Source organism: Phoca vitulina, unplaced genomic scaffold (assembly GCF_004348235.1).
Source record: "Phoca vitulina isolate PV1807 unplaced genomic scaffold, GSC_HSeal_1.0 scaffold23, whole genome shotgun sequence".
NCBI classification, from domain to species: domain Eukaryota; kingdom Metazoa; phylum Chordata; class Mammalia; order Carnivora; family Phocidae; genus Phoca; species Phoca vitulina.
Genome location: NW_022589726.1, coordinates 8,664,683 through 8,686,657, shown reverse-complemented (window position 1 = coordinate 8,686,657; position 21,975 = coordinate 8,664,683). Strand labels below are relative to the sequence as shown.

General features: G+C 41.5%; 1 protein-coding gene across 3 annotated transcripts in view; it reads left to right on the top strand.

Annotated features, from left to right (window-relative positions):
• The window catches only part of TBC1D30 (TBC1 domain family member 30), a 78,933-nt gene that overhangs the window by 34,955 nt on the left and 22,003 nt on the right, over nucleotides 1–21,975 (top strand). The window contains exons 1-7 of one of the 3 annotated variants that reach the window (XM_032420463.1): nucleotides 3,813–4,411; nucleotides 8,100–8,161; nucleotides 8,666–8,731; nucleotides 10,341–10,466; nucleotides 12,739–12,924; nucleotides 17,812–17,980; nucleotides 20,051–20,219. In XM_032420463.1, the coding sequence (XP_032276354.1) occupies nucleotides 4,240–4,411; nucleotides 8,100–8,161; nucleotides 8,666–8,731; nucleotides 10,341–10,466; nucleotides 12,739–12,924; nucleotides 17,812–17,980; nucleotides 20,051–20,219 (950 nt within the window). In that variant the 5' untranslated portion in view covers nucleotides 3,813–4,239. Of the gene's footprint in view, nucleotides 1–3,812; nucleotides 4,412–4,442; nucleotides 4,829–8,099; nucleotides 8,162–8,665; nucleotides 8,732–10,340; nucleotides 10,467–12,738; nucleotides 12,925–17,811; nucleotides 17,981–20,050; nucleotides 20,220–21,975 lie in introns of those variants that run through there. The other 2 variants (XM_032420464.1, XM_032420462.1) reach the window with 2 other exon arrangements.

Genomic DNA, 21,975 nt, shown 5'->3' with positions numbered 1-21,975 from the left:
AAACTTTTTTTTTAAGTCGGCTCCACACCCAGCATGGAGCCCAGTGCAGGGCTTTAACTCACAACCCTGAGATCAAGATCTAAGCTGAGATCAAGAGTCATAACTGACTGAGCCACCCAGACTTTTTTTTTTTAAAGAGTCAGTTTTTCCTTGTGATAAATCTGAGGTTTTTTATCAACAAGCCTCTGTTACTAATGGCAAAAAAAGTACCTGAAGAAGAGTTTCAAGGAGAGGGCTTTTTGTCAGCCATAACACATCTAGGTGGCTTGGCAATCTAGGGTCTAGATTCTGCTTTGGCAGTCCAGAAATTCGGTTTTCTCAGCTCCCTGAGAGTTGAGCGAATTCAGGGGTATTGACTGTGCTGTTAACCGGTCTGTACATTCTCTCCTTTGCAGCAAAATCTATGGGAAGTCAGATGACGTTCAATGTTTGCTTGGTGAGCATGGAGTCAGAGCCAAGGGGTGGGGGGGCGGTTCTGAGTGGCATATGTCAGCCAGCTGTGGGAGCTGGATGTCCTTTCCCCTTCAGAGGCATTATTGTAGAGCATTGCTCCTCCTCTTGGCTGCTGAGGCTGTCTTTCCTGCTGGCCCAGTGCTGGAAACGGAGTGTGAATAGCTTCTCTTGTTAAAAGAGAACACAAAACCCTCTAAGGTTTGAGCAGACGAGAGCTCTGGAAGACGAGACTGTGCATGCAGACACCAGCTTGTCTTCTTGGATTTTCCCTCTCTTTGCAGTTCTCTTCCTTTGATTCTGGCCGTTAATCACCATCTTCACCCCCAGGGGCCTCTGGTGCCCTCTAAAAAATTGGCCAAAGCCAAACATCAGTTCTCTTTCTGTTATTGTTCTCAGCACAGCTGAGATAAGCTGGAATAGTCAATGGACATCTTATTAAAATTAAGAGAAAGCTAAAGAAATGAACATGTACTGAAACTATGAAATCATCAGGCTGATGAAGGATAGATTTTTGTACCTGAGCTTACTGTAAAATGTTGGGAAATCTAAGCCAAGCTGTAAATCATGACCAGGTTAAACAATGAGTTCATCTCCTCAAGTGACGAGGCAGAGTATAGCCTTTTCAAAGCACTTTTCCTCTGGTGGGGCAGGCGTGACTGAGTAGCTTATATATCCCGTCTGAGCCAGGTTTACTTTTGCAGATTAATAATCTCATTGTAACAGATTCTTATATATGAAATGTATATTTCATGCTTAGAGTTGTGTCAATTCTGACATTGTCCTCAAATTCTGGGCTACTTCACAAAGCCCAGAAGTTACTGATTACCAAATAAGTATGCCAGAGTCATAGGAATGACTTCTTTTCTAGCTCTTTCAGAGTCTCATTAGGAATGCAATTAAAAAATATTCAATACTTTTCAATCAATAGCAGCCATTGTTTTTGATGCTCAAAATTTTCCATCTTTGGCCAATAGTAGCCTATTCATGTGGCTCTTATGTCCTTTTGACATGACCCCATTAGTCTTGGAGCACTTCCTTATTTCCTTAGCTCATCAAAATGGTTCAGGCTCATCTTACACTTTTTTCTGGCTCAGACCTAGAATCAGTCACACTTCGAAGGAGCCCTGGTTCTTTTTAGCAGGGAATGGTTTTTGGAGACCACAACCTGGGTGCTGCAGGTATTCATTGCTGTTGGGTTATCCTTAGTTCTAAACCTACTTAGTGGGTATACAGTTGACCCTTGAACAACATGGGTTTGAACTGCATGGGTCCATTTATAAGTGGATTTTTTTTTGAGAAGTACTGCAAATACATTTTCTCTTCTGTATGATTAAGATTTTTTCTCTAGCTTTATTGTAAGAATACATATATAATACATATAACATACCAAAGTGTTTTTTTATTTTTTTATTTTTAAGTACTATCTACACCCAGTGTGGGGCTCAGACTCACTACACTGAGATCAAGAGTCACATGCTCTACCAACTGAGCCAGCCAAGTGCCCCAAAAGTTTGCATAGCAATTAATTTTTTTAAAGATTTTATTTATTTATTTATTTTAGAGAGCGTATGGGCTGGGGGAGGAGTAGAGGGGGAGAAGGAGAGAGAATCTGAAGCAGACTCTGGGCTGAGCATGGACCCCAACACTGCCTAGCAGATCCCAAGACCTCAAGATCATACCTGAGCCAAAACCAAGAGTCCCCGCTCAACCGACTGAGCCACCCAAGCACTTCAGGAATTAATTTTTTTTTAAAGTAAGCTCTATACTCAACATGGAACTCAGGACCAAGAGTCGCATACTCTACGAACTGAGCCAGCCAGGTGCCCCATCCAAATATGAGTTAATTGACTATGTTACTGGTAAGGGTTCTGGTGAATAGTAGGCTATTAGTAAGGTTTTTGGAAGGTCAAAATTTATTTGCAAATTTTCCACTGTGGGAGGGGAGGGGGGAAGGTTTACACCCCTAACTCCCCTTTGTTCCTTGTTCAAGGATCAACTGTGTATGTATTTTTGAAAAAAAAAAAAAAAAAAAAAAGGGCACCTGGGTGGCTCAAGTCCATTAAGCGGCTGCATTTGGCTCAGGTCATGATCTCAGGGTCCTGGGATCAAGCCTCTCCACTCCCCCCTCACCCAGGGCTCCCTGCTCAGCAGGGAGTCTTCTTCTCCCTCTCCTCCGCCTTCTCCTAGATAGTGCCCCTATCCCCACTTGTGCTCTCTTTCTCTCAAATAAATAAATAAAATCTTAAAAAAAAAGAAAATTAAAGACATTTGACAATGTCTGGAGACATTAAAAAAAAAAGAAAAAAGAGATGAGTTCATACCAGTATTTCCAATTTAAATATAATATTGCAGGATTTAAAAAACCTTAACTTCTTTGTACACTTGTATTTTTGTCACACTGAAAAGATCTTGGTTCCTTTTGACATTAACATAATTATTTGCTTCATCCTGTAGTGTACGTAAGAATTAAAAAAATCAGTATCATAACAATAATGCTACTTATTGACATTTAAGATTTCTTTGCAGCTCTATTTGCCCTTAGGATATAATCACCATTGATGTACAGTCATAATACTGTAATTTAAAGCAACTTCTTAATTTTTTTCTGTATTTTTGTGTTATCAACAAGATACTCAGGTTCATTTGTTTTTCATTTTTCTTTTTATTAATATGTTATTCCAGAGTCAAAACTATATAAGGCACATCCAGAAGACCTCTCAGTTTTCCATTCCTCTTTCTTCCACACTGTTCCCTCCCATATACTTTTTAGTTTTGATTTATCCCTGTAGTGTTCCTTTTCTAAATATTAGCAAATACAAATGTCTGTTTCCTTCCACATCCTTTCCTTCCTTATTCCTCATTCATTTTTATGATTAATATTCGATTGGTTAATGTCATAGTTTAAGAATGACTTTTTTTTTTTTTAAACAGTAATGATAGTTAATGGTTCTAAACTACTTAAGTCTCCGGCTGGAGAGATGAGGAAGCACTTTAAAAAAACACTGCTTTTAAATGTGAACACTTTTTTTCTTGAAGTCTTATTCTTCCAAGAGAAACAACCAGTATTATTATTTTTTTCGTGTTTTCCATGCCTCTCTGAGCTGCTAGGAAAGAGTTTAACTCAATTTGGGATGAAGCTTGTGCTTCACCATCTGCCAGCTTCTCTGCCACGCTTCAGATTCGTCCTTCGGTCTGCTAACTGTCCCTTCTGACGCTGTTTGGTTAGGTGGGCACTTGCATCTCTCTGATGTTCTGCACGTGAGACTCCCCCCCCCCCCCCCGCCTCCCCACCCCCTCCCAGATCTTGGGAAAAGCACAGAAATCTCCCGCTGCTTCTGGTCCCCGGGCGCAGTTGTTCACCCGGCCGCTCTCCAGTTCCCAGGCTCCGGGGGTTCCAGGCTCCGCCGCTCTGCCACGCCGGGGCGCAGGTGGCAGGAGCCCGCCGGGCGCTGGGGAGCTAGGGCCGCCCCGCCTGCGCACAGTGATGCCGGGATTGGGGGCGGGAGTACCGCCTTCGTCTCCCGCGCGCTCGCTCGCTCCCGCCCTCTTCCCCGCCCCAAGCCCACTCCTGCCTCAGCCGTGCAGGCTCCGCAGTGCAGATGCCTGCCGACCGCCCCGCGCTCGGCGGCTCCAGCGGTACCCCCGACCGCCGGCCGCACATTCGCTGCTCCGGAGGGGCCCTCGACTAAGTGGACTCGCCAAGTCCGGCACGAGAAGCGGCTACGCCGGCGGGGCAGCGGGGACCCAGGCGGACGGTGGCCGCGCCGGAGCCCGGGGCGCTCTCGAATGCGGCAGGACAAGCTGACCGGCTCCCTGAGGCGCGGAGGGAGATGCCTGAAGCGGCAGGGTGGCGGCGGCGGCGGCGGCGGAGGCGTGGGCACCATCCTGAGCAATGTGCTCAAAAAGCGCAGCTGCATTTCTCGGACCGCGCCCCGGCTGCTCTGCACCCTGGAGCCGGGTGAGGACCCGGGGCTGCAGATGGGGCACTGGAAAGTAGGGTGGCGCCCGGAGCTGGTGTCTCTGCCTCAGCTGGACTCCGCCTAGGCCGGGGAGCGCTCGCGGGCCGCTCGGTGCGGGGTACCGCGGCTCCGCGCAGGCGGGGCTGAGTCGGTCTGGGAGGGAAGAGAGCGGACGAAGGCCTGGGCGCGGGCAGCGGCCTCCCAAGGCTGGGAGGACCCGCTGCCGCCGGCTCCTGCCGGAGGGTCCCGACCCCGCGGCCTGTGCGTGGTCTAGCCCTGTTTGTGCCGGGAGCCGCTGACGAGCGGTGCGCTCGGCCTTGTGCGCGTGGTGTGGCAGTGCGGGCGGCTACCCAGGCCACCAGAGGCCGCGCAACCAATTGTGCTGCGGGCTCACAGGAAGCCAGATCTTGAAAGAGGTGTGTGAGGTGGAGAAAGGCACAGGTTTGATACTTGGGGACGGAGGGGAAGGCAGCGGCTGCGAAGGAAAAATCGGGTGCATTTTCCTGAGGGTCTGTGCGGCGTGCCAGGGTCAGCTCGCCTGGAGCCTCTTAATTTGTGTGTCCGTGTGGGGAGCGGGTAGGAACCACTCTTGCAAGTAGAGGTTCTTTCTTAGAGCCAAAGTCCTTGCGTGCTAGGCTAGGCCCTTTATGCCGCTAGCTTGTGTTTACACATCCCTTCTTCTCTAGGCTGCATAACTCCGCGTCTGCTCCACCACCCAGCATCCGTCCCTGGGGTTTTATGGGCCCGGCTCTGGCGCGGGCGCCTGGGCAGAGAGCTTTCTGGCAAGGGGTGGCCGCAGAGGGAGCCGGCTGCACTCTCATCGGTGCTTAGCGCCGCTCGCTTGTCCCCAGCGTGGCACCAGCGGGGTTCCAGGCGAGTTTGTCCTTCTCCAGCCCCTGCCTCCCAGCGCCATCGGGGACCTGCTATCCTGAGGCTGCTGGAGAGAATCTGACAAGGCGCGGAACCGTAAAGGGTGGAACGCGTGACTGCCTTTACGAACCTTGTGGTTTCTTTGTTTTTCTCCCCAAGGAAGTGTCTAATTGCAGAGACTATAGTATTTATTCACCATCTTCCTTTACCCTTAAAAAAGTCTCCTTCCCACGTTAAAAGTGTTTTGTATTTCTGAATCCGGAACAGCCGTGACTAGCAGATGAAACATAAACCTTCTCCCCTCCCTTAGTTAGAAGAAAAGAGGAGAAAATGACCTGATTTCAGCAATCGCATGCAGGTGGTGAATGATCAATTCCAGTTAAATCCTGTGACTCATTTTAGATCATGAGAAAATAGTTTAGACTAACCCCAGCCGGTTTTCAGCACCGGATGCCCAGCAGGTGCTCTGAAAAGGCCAAGGGAGCATATTCGGTCATACAGACAGGGAATCCAGAGCTTTTAGGTCAGTTGAAATAAGTCAGCGCGGGACCGAATTCTCTTGCCTTTGTTACAATAAAGCAAAAGTCATGACGATATGCTCCTCCGTTCAGCACCCCGCATCTGGACAGCAGCCTTACAACAAAGTGTTTCTCATAGTGCCTTAAATCATTCGCTCCAGCTGGAGGCAATCATGTGGCCATTGTGTCATTGCTCTGCACTGAGGCAGGACTTCATTTAAACCATCTCAGATGAGAATTTGCAGGGGTGCTTGATATACCCTTGGGGAAGGAAATCTAATCTATTTAGGCAGAATATGCTTGTGGCCCTGAAGCCTTGAAAAGACATATCAGGGCATTGATTGGATGCCTGGGATTCTGTACCACAGCTTGACTTTAGAAATCTAGGACCCAACTCTTGTATTCATAGTACTCTTCCAGGACTCCCAAGAAGGGCATCTGCATACTGTCATGGGCTTGGGCAAATCATACACATCTCTTTCCAGCTTCTTGACTCCATATATATATGTTTTTAAAAAGGACAAGTCTACTTTATTATTGTAATTTTAAATTCTGAAGATCGTTTCTATCTACATACCAACTCCCAAGCAGTGGAAGTTGTGGGGAGGGTTTCAGTATGCCTACTCTGCAATCAACATCTTAGAAGCAAACATATTGTCATAATTAACAATCATAAATTGTAAAACTGAAATGCTATTAATAATGTTTGGTATATCTTGATCCTTGAACTTTTAAGCAATAAGTCTTTTAAAAAGTGACCTGAAATATGATTTAATTGATTTTGAGATTATAGAAAAAGAACATATAACATTTTCAGATTTGATTATATTATTTTAATAAAATTTACATGGGAATAAAAATTGTCATGTAATTTCACTTCAGGAACAACGGCACATACTTCTAACATGGGATTCTGAATAAAAGCCCAATATGAATATAGCATATAGTCTTTATATTATAAACACATTGTCTTGATATATTCTCCTATTTCTTTTCTTTTCTTTTTTTTTTTTTTTTAAGATTTTATTTATTTGACAAAGAAAGAGACAGCCAGAGAGGGAACACAAGCAGGGCGGAGCAGGAGAGGGAGAAGCAGGCTTCCCGCTGAGCAGGGAGCCCGATGCGGGGCACGATGCGGGGCTCGATGCGGGGCTCGATCCCAGGACCCTGGGATCATGACCTGAGCTGAAGGCAGATGCTTAACAACTGAGCCACCCAGGCGCCCCTCTCTATTTATTTTCTTCTCTTCCTTAGATTTGGGATTGGAATCAAAGAAGTTTATTTAAAGTTGTAGACAACTTGGAATTAGAGCTCAGTTATATTTTTAGCTTGTAGTCTATGATTAAACACACCAACTGTTTTATCTTCAATGAGCAAGTGTATCATGACAGAATTTTAAAATAACATGAAAATCTCCAAATAAGATAGTTAACGTGGATTATTCCACAAGTGAGAAGACAGTGATATTATTTTTTTCCTTTTTTTCTTCATTTCTTTATTATGTTAATCACCATACATCATTAGTTTTTGATGTAGTGTGACAGTGATATTATTTTTATAACTTTTAATATTTCACTGAAGTTTCCTTCATAGACTTAGTCCATGCAAATGTCTTAGAAAACAAATTCTGTAAGTAGAGAATTCTCTTCCTAAGTTTCATAAATATTAATTATACTCTGCTGGGTCATTAATAGTTAAACATCACAACAATCTACTGAGATACATATTATCTTCATTTTAAAGATAAAGAATTGAGGGGCACCTGGGTGGCTCAGTCGGTTAAGCCACCGACTCTTGGTCTCGGCTCAGGTCATGATCTTAGGGTCCTGAGATCCAGCCCCGCCTGGGCTCTGCTCTGGGCATGGAGCCTATGTAAGAGTCTCTCCCTCTCCCTCTGCCCCCTGCTCCCCCATGTCCTCTCTGTCTCTCAAAAAAGAAAAAAAAGAATTGAGACTGAGACAAGTTAAATAATTTGTTTGACACTAGGAACCAAAGTTGAGTGGGGGATCTGAGTGACTCCAAGTCTGTGGTGTCATGTTTTTGGTTTTTTTACACTACTCCAGACCACTGTGGAAGCCACCATTCTATGTGATAAGCTCTATTCTAGTGGCCCCGGGATATTTTTCTATTTTAGAAATCAGTATTATTACCTTTTATTTTAGCAAAATTGACTAAAATTTAGTAAAAATATGTTTTAAAATTTTATGATGATTCAGTAGAATCACGCTAATTTTTACTTTTATTTTTGATCTAACTTGTTATTTTCTTCCAAAATAACAGTTATATATTTTTCTTTTAGGAGTTGACACAAAGTTGAAGTTCACTCTTGAGCCATCTTTAGGTCAAAATGGTTTTCAGCAGGTAACTATTTTTGGTTTTTGAAAATACTCTTATTTGGGGGTATCTACAAGGTACACTAAGATATATTCTCAAAGTAGGACAATTAGTGTATACTTTGACACATAAGGTGAGTCCATTTTAAAAATTATAGATAAATTAACTTACGAGCCTACAAGTGGCCTGGGTTTATACCTGCAACAAAAAATTTTGTACTTGCTATTAATGGTGCAAGTGTGAAAAAAAATTTAAAAAACCGAATATCTATTATTTTGAATCTGTAATACATGTTTTTGTTTCTGAACTAGAGCTTCCCAGCCATTGTGTGTGCACATGGGTCCCAGGTGTATTGAGTGCCTAAGGCTGGAGTTGGGCAGCCCTTGGAGCCTGGCTGAAAGAAGCTCTGTTTACCTCAGTGTGCTGTACAAATTTTATCATACTCTCTGGATGTCAAAATAGGAAAAAGGTTGAAAAGTGCTTATCCAGGTCAATATTATCACTTTGCCAATGTTTCTTCTGTGTTCCTAGTGGTATGATGCTCTCAAGGCAGTTGCCAGACTATCAACAGGAATACCAAAGGAATGGAGGAGAAAGGTAAGGAGGATTCAGAGGGCTAAAATACAAAAGGATCAGCACTCTGTTCCTCTTTAAAATGTCTGAAATGTCCAAAAGAATATTCTAGATTTAGTAATTTGGAAGCTGTCTCTCTTCATTATTAATTCATTTAATAAGCATTTATTGATTATCGATTCTGTGCCAGGTACTGTTCCAGGTACTGAGGATACAGGAGTGGGAGGATAAAAAAACAGACCAAGGTTTTTGTCCTCATGGAGTTTACAATGAGTACAGTATAAAGTATGTCAGATGGTGATAAGTGCCATGCATAAAAATAAAGCAGAGAAAGAAATGAGGAGAGCCGGGTGGGAGTGGGGGAATGGAGGTAAGGAGGTGGAATTTTAAATAGCAAGGTGACATTTGAATGGGGCCCTGATGAAGGTGAGCAGCTGGAGAGGCAGCTACCTGGGGGAAGAGCACTCCAAACAGAGGAAACACCCTCTAGTGAGAGCATCTCAGGAGTGTGCAAGCAAAAGCAAGAGGCCGGGGTGACTGAAGCACAGTGAACAAAAGGGAAAGCAATTGGAGAGAGGGTCATAGAGGTAAAGGTGATGGGAGTAAGGGGATGGCAGATCATGTAGACCTTATAGGCCATAGTAGGACCTTTGCCCAGTCTGAGATGGGAAGCATTGGGAAGTTTTGAGCTGGGGAGTAACATGATAAAACTTATGTTTTAAATGGGCCTCTCTGGCTTGATAATATGATGGACAAAGGCAGAAGCAGGGAGATCAATGGAAGACTTGGGATAATTCAGGTAAGAGGGGAATCAGGGTTGCAGTAGTGGAGATGGAGAAAAGGGGTCATAGTCTAGATATATTTTGAAGGCTGAGTTGACATGGATTCCTGTTAGATTGAATATAAGGTATGCGATTCTGATGCTTGGGGGAAAAATCTGGCTGGGGATATTGATCAGTGTTATTCCTGCTAAAGTATGTTCAAATACTAAATCTCGAAATGCTTTCTTAGTATATTAATTTATAAACCTAGTCTTAATACCCCTAGAATTTGAACATTGGGCATTCCTAAAAATATACATTAAAAATCTTACAGAAATAGCTTTTCAGGATAAAGTAATCAAAGGAATAAAAATATCCAGTGACTCTTCTAAAAAAGTTATTCATTATGGGACCCCATCTGTCAGTTTTGTGTGTGTGATAGAGATTGAAGGATGATTTAAAGGCAGAGTCTGCTTCATGGTGAAAAAAGACCCATTCTCCATGAATTTCCAAGTAGAGAGAGCAATTCTGAGCCAAATATAACAAGCTCAGAAGATAATATAGCTAATCCAGTGAACTGAAATGAGAGTTGAAAATTTTTTTTTTCTTAACAATATCCCTAATGGCTGAATCATTGCTTGGTGCATAGTAGGAACTCAACAAATATTAATGGAAAGAATAAATGAAAGACCCTAATTGGTGCAATTCAGTATAGCAGACATTTCAATGAAAAGTTGATTTCTACTTGTGGACTCTATTTGGTCTAGGATCAGTTCCCATTTTCTTGTTAGATGCAATAACTATTTTTTAACAAAGAAAGGTGAAATTATATATTTTACGTTAGCATTCTTCTTTATCTCTTAATATTTTAGGTTTGGTTGACCTTGGCAGATCATTATTTGCACAGTATAGCTATTGACTGGGACAAAACCATGCGCTTCACTTTCAATGAAAGGAGTAATCCTGATGATGACTCGATGGGAATTCAGATAGTCAAGGTAAGGCCCCTGAGTTTGGCCTGTTGTCCTGACTTAAAAGGAGGTTTCTAGGAGCCAGATGTTCCCTGGACAGAGGATCAAACCTTATGGTCTGAATGTCCGTATATTTTCTACTTTCTTATTCCATTAGTTAACAGCCTTTTAATGGGAACTTTGACTATGTCTTGTTTTCATAAATTTGCATGTTGGCAGTAAGAAGAAAATGTTCCTATTCATATTCTATTTATTTATCTTGCTCACTTGATAGGAGATTGATTCTTTAGCATGGGTCAGTGCTGTTAGCTGGATTTTTACATAAAAGTTACAGGTTGGGAAATTTAAAGTTAAGTATATTTCATATTAGAATAATTGGGTTCTTATTAGGGTCTTTGATAATTTCTTAACTGCCAATTTATGAAGATAGATTGATGGGTCTACTTAAAACCAGATGGTCAAGGGTTCAAGCCAGCTGTCGCGGCAGCTGTGATTTGCCTACTGGGATTATTACAATTGATGAGGGCCTGTTGCCAAAAGCCAAGGTTGCTGATTCAATTTGATCCCACTCTTGTTCTCTTACATAAGCCTCTAGCACATGGCTTTTGATTTTATATGAGTTCATTACACTGTAAGGCTAGGCTGGGGTTTTAAAACGGAAGTTGTCTCTCATAAATTTTGGCCACCAAAATTTGGTTAAGGTTTTGACAGATTTGAAGATACTTTTTCCATGAAGAAGTACTAACTGAAAGGAGATACTTTGTGACCTAACTTGGTCCGTTTCAGACAAATATTAAAAACAATGATGAAATTCTATTTTGTATGTTTTAAAAGCCTGGGCACTGTCCATATTTCAGCTGTTTATTTGGGATTTCAGAATATTTCTCAGAGATGAAGTATTCCATATTTGAAATATTTTCTCTCTGTTTAAGTTGTGAGTTAAAGTGGTATACATTTTATAACAATCATGTTAAGAGCATCTTTCATTTTTCTCATTGAAGTGAATGCTGTGTCAGTAAAATGACATTAGCTCCTGAAAATCATAGTCTCTGCTTAGTTATTAAATTATATATATTGCCCTCATTAAATATTAAAGCGCAAGAGATGTTTCTGTATTTTTTACACAAATTTATAAAACAATTTGGATAGATTTTTCTGTCTTGGACAGAATGATTTTCCTGTCTCTCTACAGTACAGATTGCATTTTTGCTTTTTTTTTTTTTTTTTTTTTTACATATTGCCAGTTTATTTCTTTGATCCAGTTTGACACCATCAACATTAACTGATTCCTGAACTGATATGATATGTACTCAATGGCAATTTTTTCTTTCAATTCTTCTGGTCCGCACAGAGGAGGCTCTTTGTAGGTGCCTTCCTAACAACAGCTCATAGCTGGAATTTACATTTTTACCATACCATTTAGATGCAGTGCTAAGGATTTAAAATAAATGCTGGCAACTGGAGACCTTTTTTTCCCCTTCCCTCTGTCATTCACCTGCATGTACCTCGGGATACCTAACTGATCCAGGGTGAGTGTTGCTAGTAAGGTAACACAGCACAAAGAAGCCTATCGTTCTTTCCAAGATGATGAAAGTATTTAGGGAGATTTGCAGTTAATAACCTCTCGTTTGAAAGATAATTAGTGCTGTCTCTTTAAAAATGTCTTTTCAGTAGCTCACTGGAAATGATGGGTTCTTATTGTCACTGTTTGCCTTGACATCACATCACCTTCAGACCCGTGATATGAATCCTAGGCCCAGACTGGCTGGAATCTGGATGGTTTCTCCTTAATATTATTTAGAGTTTTGATAGCTGGATATTACATTGTGTTTCAGAGAAAGGAATAATGTTAGTATCTACCCTACATGTGTTGAAATGACTCTTGTTTTATCTGAGACATAGTATTAAACTGTCAATTTATATAGAACTATAATGTAATTTTTGTTAATTCTGAGTCATTTTTGTATTAATTCTGGAAACACTTTAAATTTTAACAGAAAATTATAAAGAAGTTTAGAAAATTTGCCTGACTGAAATTCCCCTTGACAATGTTCAAGTCTACTAATCTCAATAAAACTGGAAAAAAAAATGTATCTTAGCATATTAGAAAACATTAGGAAAAAGAATATTCAAAAAATTGTTTTTGCCCATGTGTATAGGGTACATAAACATTTTTAAAAACTAAAATCCATGCTGATAATCTGATTCTGTTTAATGCTGAGGCAGAGTTATAATTAAAGTCATTTTTTGGAGAGAATATAAGGAGCCATTTAAAAAAAATATTGTTTGCCTTCTTCAGGACCTTCACCGCACAGGCTGCAGTTCTTACTGTGGCCAGGAGGCTGAGCAGGACAGGGTTGTGTTAAAACGGGTCCTGTTGGCCTATGCCCGATGGAACAAGAATGTTGGGTACTGCCAAGGCTTTAACATCCTGGCCGCTCTAATTCTGGAAGTAGTGGAAGGCAATGAAGGGGATGCACTGAAAGTGAGTATGAGGCTCTGAAGAGAGCAGTTGAAATTCTTCTGAGAGTGAAATACTGCAACTGTAATTCCTCTTTCTGGATGTCCCACCCCCTTCCAAGGTGTTTGCTGTACCTTTGTAATGACCCAGAATCAGCATTTCCCCCACGTTAAAGCCAGGTCAAGTGACGGACTCATGTAGCTGCCAGATGTGAGGAGAATGATTATGTTTTTGGCCCCATTTATAAAGCATCACATTTTTAAAGCAAGTTGAATACTAATTGTGTTAATTATGCATGGCTTGTAACGAATTAGCTACTTAAAATAGCAAACATGGTTTACCTCACAGTTTCTTTGAGTCAGGAATCTGGGTGCACCTTAGCTGGCTCAAAGTCCTATCGTTGTGGCACCCAAACTGTTGGCTGGGTCTGCAGCCTCATCTGAAGGCTCAGTTGGGGACAGCATTTACTTCCAAGTTCATGTGGTTGTTGGCAAGACTTAATTCCTCACACATGGCTGGACCAAGGTCCTAAGTTCCTGGCTGGCTGTTGGCTGGAGACCTTTTTTAGTTCTTTGCCATGTCTCCATCTTACAACAAGGTGGCTGGCATCCCTCAGAGTGAGTAAGAGAGTAAAAGAGAGTGAGCAAGGTAGGAGAGATTAAGTTGCAGATTTGTGACCTAATCAGAAGTTACATTCCATCATTTTTGCCATATTCTGTTCATTAGAAGCCAGTCACTAGGTCCAGCTCTTACTCAAGGGGAAGGGCTTGTATAAGGATGTGACTACCAAGAGGCGGAAGTCACAGGGTGTCATGTTAGAAGCTGCCTACTCCACAAGTTATGTTTAATTCTGGTTGGATCTTCTTATTGGGTTGCTTTACTATTTCATAGACAGGGGGAGGTATGGAGGAGGTAAGCTGAGAGTGCATGTATATGATGGAAGGTATTTGCATGGAGAAAGGTTATGGAAGTGGATTATATTTTATTATCTTTTAATCTTTGATGCCTGGAAGCTTTATTAGTAAAAACATTCTGGAAACACTTTGAGATGGGTTACAAACAATTTAAGCTTATAAATTGGAATGTGAGTCCGTGAGTCACCAGAAATAATCTTTATGAGAAATGAAGCATTTCACATGCACAGGATGGCTACTTCCTTATGAGTTTGGGGCAATATGGGGTTGCTAATTCATATTTGAACCCTCAAACTGCTGTTGGTTGCAATGCTTTGTGATGGGTGGGATGGTATTGATTGGTATTCAAGAGCCTCCCCCCAACCCCAGCCTTATGTTTGATTGTGGTAAATACCTTAGTGATAGTCCCAGTCACTGACTAATGTCATACGGAAAAACAAATGTTCCTCCTGGTTTCATGTGCATCATGGTGGAATTAATTATAAACCCAGCCTGACCTAGTCTAAATCTGTATTCACCCTTTCCTTTTTTCCATTCCTGTACTTAAGGAAAACAGCCCTGAAACTACTTGTTCATCAAATAAAGTGGGGGAGGGGGAGCCAGTGACAAATCAAATACATGAGTTTAAAACATTTTTTATTAAGCCTTTTTTTTACTCAGTCTATCAGCTTTAGTCGATTTTTTCTTTTCAGATGTAATTTCTGTGACTATAAAATGAGAACTGTTGAAAAGTTGGAATAAGCAATTCGGGTTAGGAGTGAGGTGGAGAGATCTGGGGGAGGGGACATACATGCCAATCAAATCATGAAAGAAACCCCTGAGAAACTAAAAATTCACATAAAAAAGATAGATGAGATAAAGCTGAGGAACTGAATATTTATATTCTACTTCTAAGAAAATGAACTCTGTGAAATGAAATGACATCATCGTCATTTCGGAATCTTGTGGTTAGACATTGAATATGCAGAGGAAGATTGGATTCATGAAGAATCACTTCAGATGCAAAGGAAAATATCGGGGGTCAATGTTTTTCAGCAGCTGTTTTTCCCCCTGCAAGTTTTAAATATTAGGCAAATATATAATTTATTTGAGAAGTAGGTAAACCATTTTGTGTGCTTTTTAGCACTTATTGTTTTTTTCTTAGTAACTGTTTTAAACTATTTGTTAAAACATTGAGGCTCCATTATTTACTTTTAGAAAAAATACATAATTTTTTTTAGAGCAGTTTCAGGTTCACAGCAAAATTGAGAGGAAGGTACAGAGATTTTCCATATGCCTCCTGCCCGCACACATGTACAGCTTCCCCCACTATCAACATCCCCCACCAAAGGTACATTTGTTACATTCCATGAACCTATATCAACATGTCTTAATCACCTAAAGTGCATAGTTTACATTAGGATTCACCCTTGCTGTTGTACATTCTGTGGGTTAGACAAATGTTTAGTGACATGTCTTTATCGTTATAATATTCATACAGAGTGTGTTTACTACCCTAACAATCCTCTGTGCTCTGCCTGGTCATCCCCCCTGCCCTTCCACCCTGGCAAACACTGATCTTTTTGCCATCTCTACAGTCTTGCCCTATCCAGAATGTCACATAATGGTTGGAATCATATAGTATGTAGCCTTTTCAGATTGGCTTCTTTCACTTTGTAGTATGCATTTAAGGTTCCTTCCTGTCTTTTCATGGCTTGGTGGCTCATTTATTTTTAGTGCTGAATAATACTCCATTGTCTGGATGTGCATAGTTTGTTTATCCATTCACCTACCGAGGGACATCTCTGTTGCTTCCAAGTTTTGGCAAATATGAATAAAGCTGCTATGAACATCTGTGCACAGGTTTTTGTGTGGACGTGAGTTATCAGCTTCTTTGGGTAAATACCAATGAGTGTGATCGCTGGTTGATATGGTAAGAGTATATTTAGTTTTGTAAGAAACCACCAAACTGTCTCCCATAGTGGCTGTACAGTTTTGCATTCCCCCCAGCAATGTGTAAGAGTTCCTGTTGCTCCACATCCTTGTCAGCTTTTGGGGTTGTGAACATTCCAGATTTTGGCCATTCTAATAGTTGTGTGCTGTGGTATCTCATTTTAATTTGAATTTCCCTGATGACATATGATGTGAAGGATCTTTTCATATACTTATATCCCATCTGAATACATCTTTGGCCAAGTACCTGTTAAAGTGGCCCATTTTTAGTCACATTATTTTACCTTGAGTTTTAAGAATTCTTTGTGTATTTTGGATAACAGTCTTTTATCAGCTGTGTCTTTCACAAATATTTTCTCCCAGTCTGTGGCTTGCCCTCTCATTCCCTTGACATTGTCTTTAACAAAACCGAAGTTTTTAATTTTGAAGTCTAGCTTACCAGTGATTTCTTTCATGGATCGTATCCTTGCTGTTGCATCTAAGAAGTCATCACCATTCCCAGGGTCATCTAGGCTTTGTTACCTTCTGAGAGATTTACAGTTTTGCACTTTACATTTAGGTCTGCAATCTCTTTTGAGTGAATTTTTTTTTTTTGTGAAAGGTGTAAGGTTTGTGTCTAGATTTATTTTTTGGCATGTGGATGTCCAATTGTTCCAGCACCATTTGTTGAAGAGACTATTTTTTTTTTTTTTAAAGATTTTATTTATTTATTTGAGAGAGAGAGAATGAGAGAGAGCACATGAGAGGGGGGAGGGTCAGAGGGAGAAGCAGACTCCCTGCCGAGCAGGGAGCCCGATGTGGGACTCGATCCAGGGACTCCAGGATCATGACCTGAGCCGAAGGCAGTTGCTTTAACCAACTGAGCCACCCAGGCGCCCTGAAGAGACTATTTTTGCCCTATTGCCATTATTTATCCTCTTTTTTTTTTTAAGATCTAATGTGTGGTCTTCAAAATATATTAGTGGGTGGAGTGACATACCTAACATTACACTCAGGACCTCCTTTCTCTACACAGATGGAATATACTGTACTCCTTTTATTGCTAAGCTCCACCTGCCAAGTCTTGTAATAAAGGTCTCAGAGGGACCCTCTCAAGAGTACGGCCCAGCCCTTATTGACTTAGTCAAAACAATGGCCCTAAAAAGTAGAAATTACAAGCCAGAGATGAGGGAAAGATGGGCCCTTGTCAGGTCTGGGAGATAATTTTCTTGGAAAATAGAGTTTTGTGTTAGACTGAAAATTAAAATGTGAGACCATCATATAGGGCCAGCTATGATTTTATTCTTAATTTTGTTTTTCCTGTGCTCTGGGGAGGGAGTGGTCTTCTAGGGAGGGAGGAACACAGCAGAGGATATGAGCTGACAGGGGAAGGACCAGAGATTGACACATAGAATTCTTGTGTTTTGCTGGGTCATTCTTGTGGTTCTTGACCTCTTAAAAAGGTAACACAAATTAAAAAAGTAAGAATGAAAGTAGTAATTTGAAGAACTTGTGAGACAATCTTACGAAAGAAATCCAGATTTTGAAAGTACCGTGTGTTCAAACAAAACCCTTATTGCATTCACCTGGGAGAGGAAAGTGGATCAAAAGCCGCTCCCAGTTCTATTAACTGGGTTATTCTAAGTGCATCTCGAGACTTGCTTTCGTTGGGGGGGGTTTATGATGGTTCAGCTCTTGGTTTTCATAAGAAGGTTGTGAAACTGCTGACGTCAGGGAGCCAGTGTTGGGATTCCCGCTGGCTGCTGATGGGGCATGTGCTTCATCACTTCTGAGTGAGGCTGAGGGTTTGCTAGCACAGCTCCTTAGGGGCTGAACTCAGATCTAGTGGCTCATCTAGAAACTTTAGACAGCAGTGGACTATGGGTCTGAGTTACTTTAATAATTATGCCACTCACTCCTTACCTGGCATGGAGATGAGCCTTGAAAGTCCAGAACATTCGGTATTGACACATTGGAAGGATGGTGTGCTTTGGCTAACTGCATTTTTGAATATGTTCCTTCTATTTAGGACATGTGGGGATCCCAGTTTTTAGGAAGCAATCTTACTCTTTATCTTTTTCTTCAGATTATGATTTACCTTATTGATAAGGTACTCCCTGAAAGCTATTTTGTCAATAATCTCCGGGCTTTGTCTGTGGATATGGCTGTCTTCAGAGATCTCTTGAGACTGAAGCTCCCCGAATTATCTCAGCACCTGGATACTCTTCAGAGAACTGCAAACAAGGAAAGTGGAGGTAGTGATGATTCAGTGCTGTTACACCTTTGAAAATATTTTACTTCCCTGATTCCACAGTACACCTGAGCCTAAACCTTGAGCGGAAATACTTGTTTTCAGGTATTTCTGTTAATGAGCATTTGGTGCAATGAAATAGGTGGCTAGAGAACAAAAACACAACTGAAAAACATCATAGGGCCACATGTTGAACCTCCGAGTGGTCCTGGTTGGGAAGTCCATCAAGAACCGAATACTTTACCGGTACCGGATTGACACCTAAAATGATATAGTGCACTCTGGATGAAGAGTGGAATCCATGTCTTACCATCTAGTTAAACTGCTCTCAGCTGGTACCAACCCACAGGAGTTCTTTAAAGCTGAGCAACAGTACAATTTCGCACAGACTGTGGTTTTCCCTGAACCATGGAGCCTGTGGAGAGAGGAATACACATCTTCCTTAAGTTCTAGGAGATAAACCAACAGTCTTTCGGATTAAAATGTTCAGTGCTCCTTTTATCTATCCATGGTAAGGGTATTTAGATTTACTGGAGATGGATGGCTTAGCTCTTTCTGGAGAAGGGCTCCCCGGGACCTCCAGGTAGCTTCGGAGCCCTGGGTTGAGGCAGGGATGGAGACTCTGCTCTGCAAGCGACCCCAAGTCGCTGCTTTCTGGTGGGCATCGCCCAGCCTGCTGAAGCGCCCGAGCTCACGGCTGTGGTTGTACCCACTGCCTGCACTTGCCTGGCTAGGTGCAGGGTACCAGGAAGAATAATGAAGTCTGTTGTGTTTCCTGTAAATGGTTGCCAGTTCCCCACCCGTGCATTTAAATCTGGGAAAATATGAAAGGATGTGAGGACCTAATCGGTAATTATAGGACCCTGGAAGTTTTAGTGACGCTTGGGTGTCTGTCAGCATTTCCTTCTCAGCCATTTGAATCTCCTTTACTTTGGTTGCGCAGTGTTATTGTGCACCTGTGGGGATTTCATAATGCGTCCAGATACACTGCCTGTCCCATGTCAGACATGCTTTCCTGGGCTCCACTTTTTCCTCCAAATGTCCTGCACTTGCCCATAAGCACTGCCCTCAGATTCTAAGTCTCTGAACAACAATGCTCCTTTGTTCTTGAGGAAGAAGAGAGAAAATGAGTGCAGGAGAATAGAGCTCTTTTGGCTTATCCTTGGGTAAATGCGTAGTCTAATTCAGAGGGAGGATCAGTTTAAATATCTACATTTTTATGTTTCATAAAATACATAGCTAATGCCATCAGGGGAAGTAGGAGGGAGCTCTGTGTTTTTGGCGAACTCAGAAACTTCAGTGTGAGCTGTGTGTATAGTTTAGTTCACAATATTTTAAAATTTCGTGTTGTTTAATCTCCAAATACTTTAGGCTTTTCCAGCTCTCTTTCTGTTATGATTTCTAGTTTAATTCCACTGTGGTCTGAGAGCTGGGCATAATTTAAGAAGTAGACAAGTAATGAGCAATGTTTTATCATCAGCATTTGAATAAAAGTGGACTTTATGAGGTTTTGAAAATTGGATTCTGCTTTTAAGAGGCTAAAATCCTTTCTTTTTATCCTGTTTTTGGTGAGGAGAACATTCTCCTTAATTTTCAGCACCCCACAATAGGTAGAGACAAATTAAGTTTTAGGTTAAGATATATGCAATATCAGGGCGCCTGGGTGGCTCAGTGAGTTAAACATCTGCCTTTGGCTCAGGTCATGATCTCAGGGTCCTGGGATCGAGCCCCAGGCTGGGCTCCCTGCTTCTCCCTCTCCCTCTGCCTGCTGCTCCCCTTGGTTGTGCATGCGCGCGCTCTCTCTCTCTGTCAAATAAGATCTTAAAAAAAAAGATTTCTGAACTATCATAAAGAATTTGTGAAAATCCCTTATTGAGATTTTTTTTTAATCAAACACACTTATGTTCTTCCAAAAAGAGGAAAGAGAAAAAGGAGGAAAGAACCAGAATTTAGAGATCTAAAGAAATCCGCCAGGAAATGTAACATATTTGGTGGACATGGATGATTGAACAAAGCTATTTTATATCTTGCAAAGCATCTATTCTGAAGAAACACAGTGTTTGTTTTATTTCAGGTGGATACGAGCCCCCACTTACGAATGTCTTCACGATGCAGTGGTTTCTGACTCTCTTTGCTACATGCCTCCCTAACCATACAGTCTTAAAGATCTGGGATTCAGTCTTCTTTGAAGGTTCAGAAATCATCTTGAGAGTGTCGCTGGCCATCTGGGCAAAATTGGGAGAGTAAGTGATTTCCCCATTTTGTTCTGTTCCGTGGTGTGGAGGCCCTTAAGCAATTTTGTGCTCTAATGTGAAAAGCATCTATATTTAAGTAGGAGCAATAGAGAAAGTTGGGAACTTAGTTGAATTGCTTTAGCCTTCTGAAATCTTAGTTGGCTGATTCTTGATTGTTGGGGGGCAAATAGAATCTATGTTGGGGAAGGGGGCAGGCTTTTCCAGGTCTGTAGATCTCCTCCTCCTCAGTGCTAGTGTTCTGGCTGGTTTACTCTGCAGCCTCTCCCCAGTCTCTAGTTGGGAAGATGGAGAGGGCGAGGAACGAGATAGAAGAGGAAGATCGGAGAGGAGTAGCTGGGTTTGTTGATTAACATTCACAATTTGGATGATTTTTGAATCCTTAGTATTTATTTAGTTCTGTCCTTCAGGGTCATGATAAAATTAAATGAGATAATATGTATAAGGTATCTCTGTGGTGCTTAGTACATAGTCAAGAGTAGAACACACAGAGGGCACCTGGTTGGCTCAGTTGGTAGAGCATGTGACTCTTGATCTTAGGGTCGTGAGTTCAAGCCCCACTTCGGGTGTGGATCCTACTTAAAAAAAATAGTAGAACACATGGAACTTCTTTCCTTTCATCAAACATTAATTCTGTGATGAAATCTGTTACTACCAAACATATTACCACATAGATGTTACTTACATTTGTTACCAGTAGCAGGACTGTAAAAAGGAGGATATTTTCACCCATCTCTAATATATTATGACTATTATGTTAAAATTCTACCTTCTGGGTAATGGAAGGGACATTAGGATGAAATTTTTATAGTTAAGAGGCAGAGAAGTTTTTAATGTTTCTTTCCTAGAGCTATAAATGACTTGAGTGGATACTCATAGACAACATGTCAGAAAACTAATAAATCACTGCCAGTATTTTGTTTCAAAAACCTTTTAACTAGCCTTTTTATTTATGATTTGTTTCCTGGGAGACTTGCAGTATTTCATACTTTCTTGCAAGAAAGATCCACCAACTATCAATTCAGGGATTTAGAAAATCATTATTGTGTATAAATATTTTGAAACATCACATAGCTATCTCCTTTGCTTTTGTTTTATGGTACACTGCTTTTGAGCTGGGCAAATAAATGAGTCTACTGGGGATTTGGCACGCTGTTTACTTATCTTTTCATTCCCCCCAATAACGAGATCTTTCTGCAGTTCTACATTTCCAACCTACTCTATGCCTGAAGCTCTTTGAACTTTGATAGTGTCTGTGGGTGGGATAGGCTAGTTACCGGGTAACTAGTTTATGGGATTAAAATAGTGTAGCACTTTACTTTGTGCTGAGTCCGTTTCAGTCACCTTTGTGCTAGTTCTTAGTTATGGGGCAGGAGGAAAAGAAGAGATTCTGGTTTTACTCCCCCCTATCCATTATGTGTAGGATCAGAATTTATTTGTCTGGTCCTCCCAGGGATGTCACACTGTGGACCAGCATTGCTCTAAGCACTCTAGATGTGAAACTAACTCATTTAGTCCTCGCCATCATTTTATGAGGTAGGTACTGTTCTCACCCCCATTTTACAGATGTGGGAACTGAGCCACAGAGAAGTTAAGTGAATTGTCCAAGGTCACCCAGTAAGTGGAAGGGCCTGATTTTGAATCCAGATATCCTGGCTCTAGGATCTGCACTTTTTTTTCTTATTTAAGATTTTATTTTTAAGTAGTCTTTACAACTAACGTGGGGCTCAAACCCACAACCCCAAGA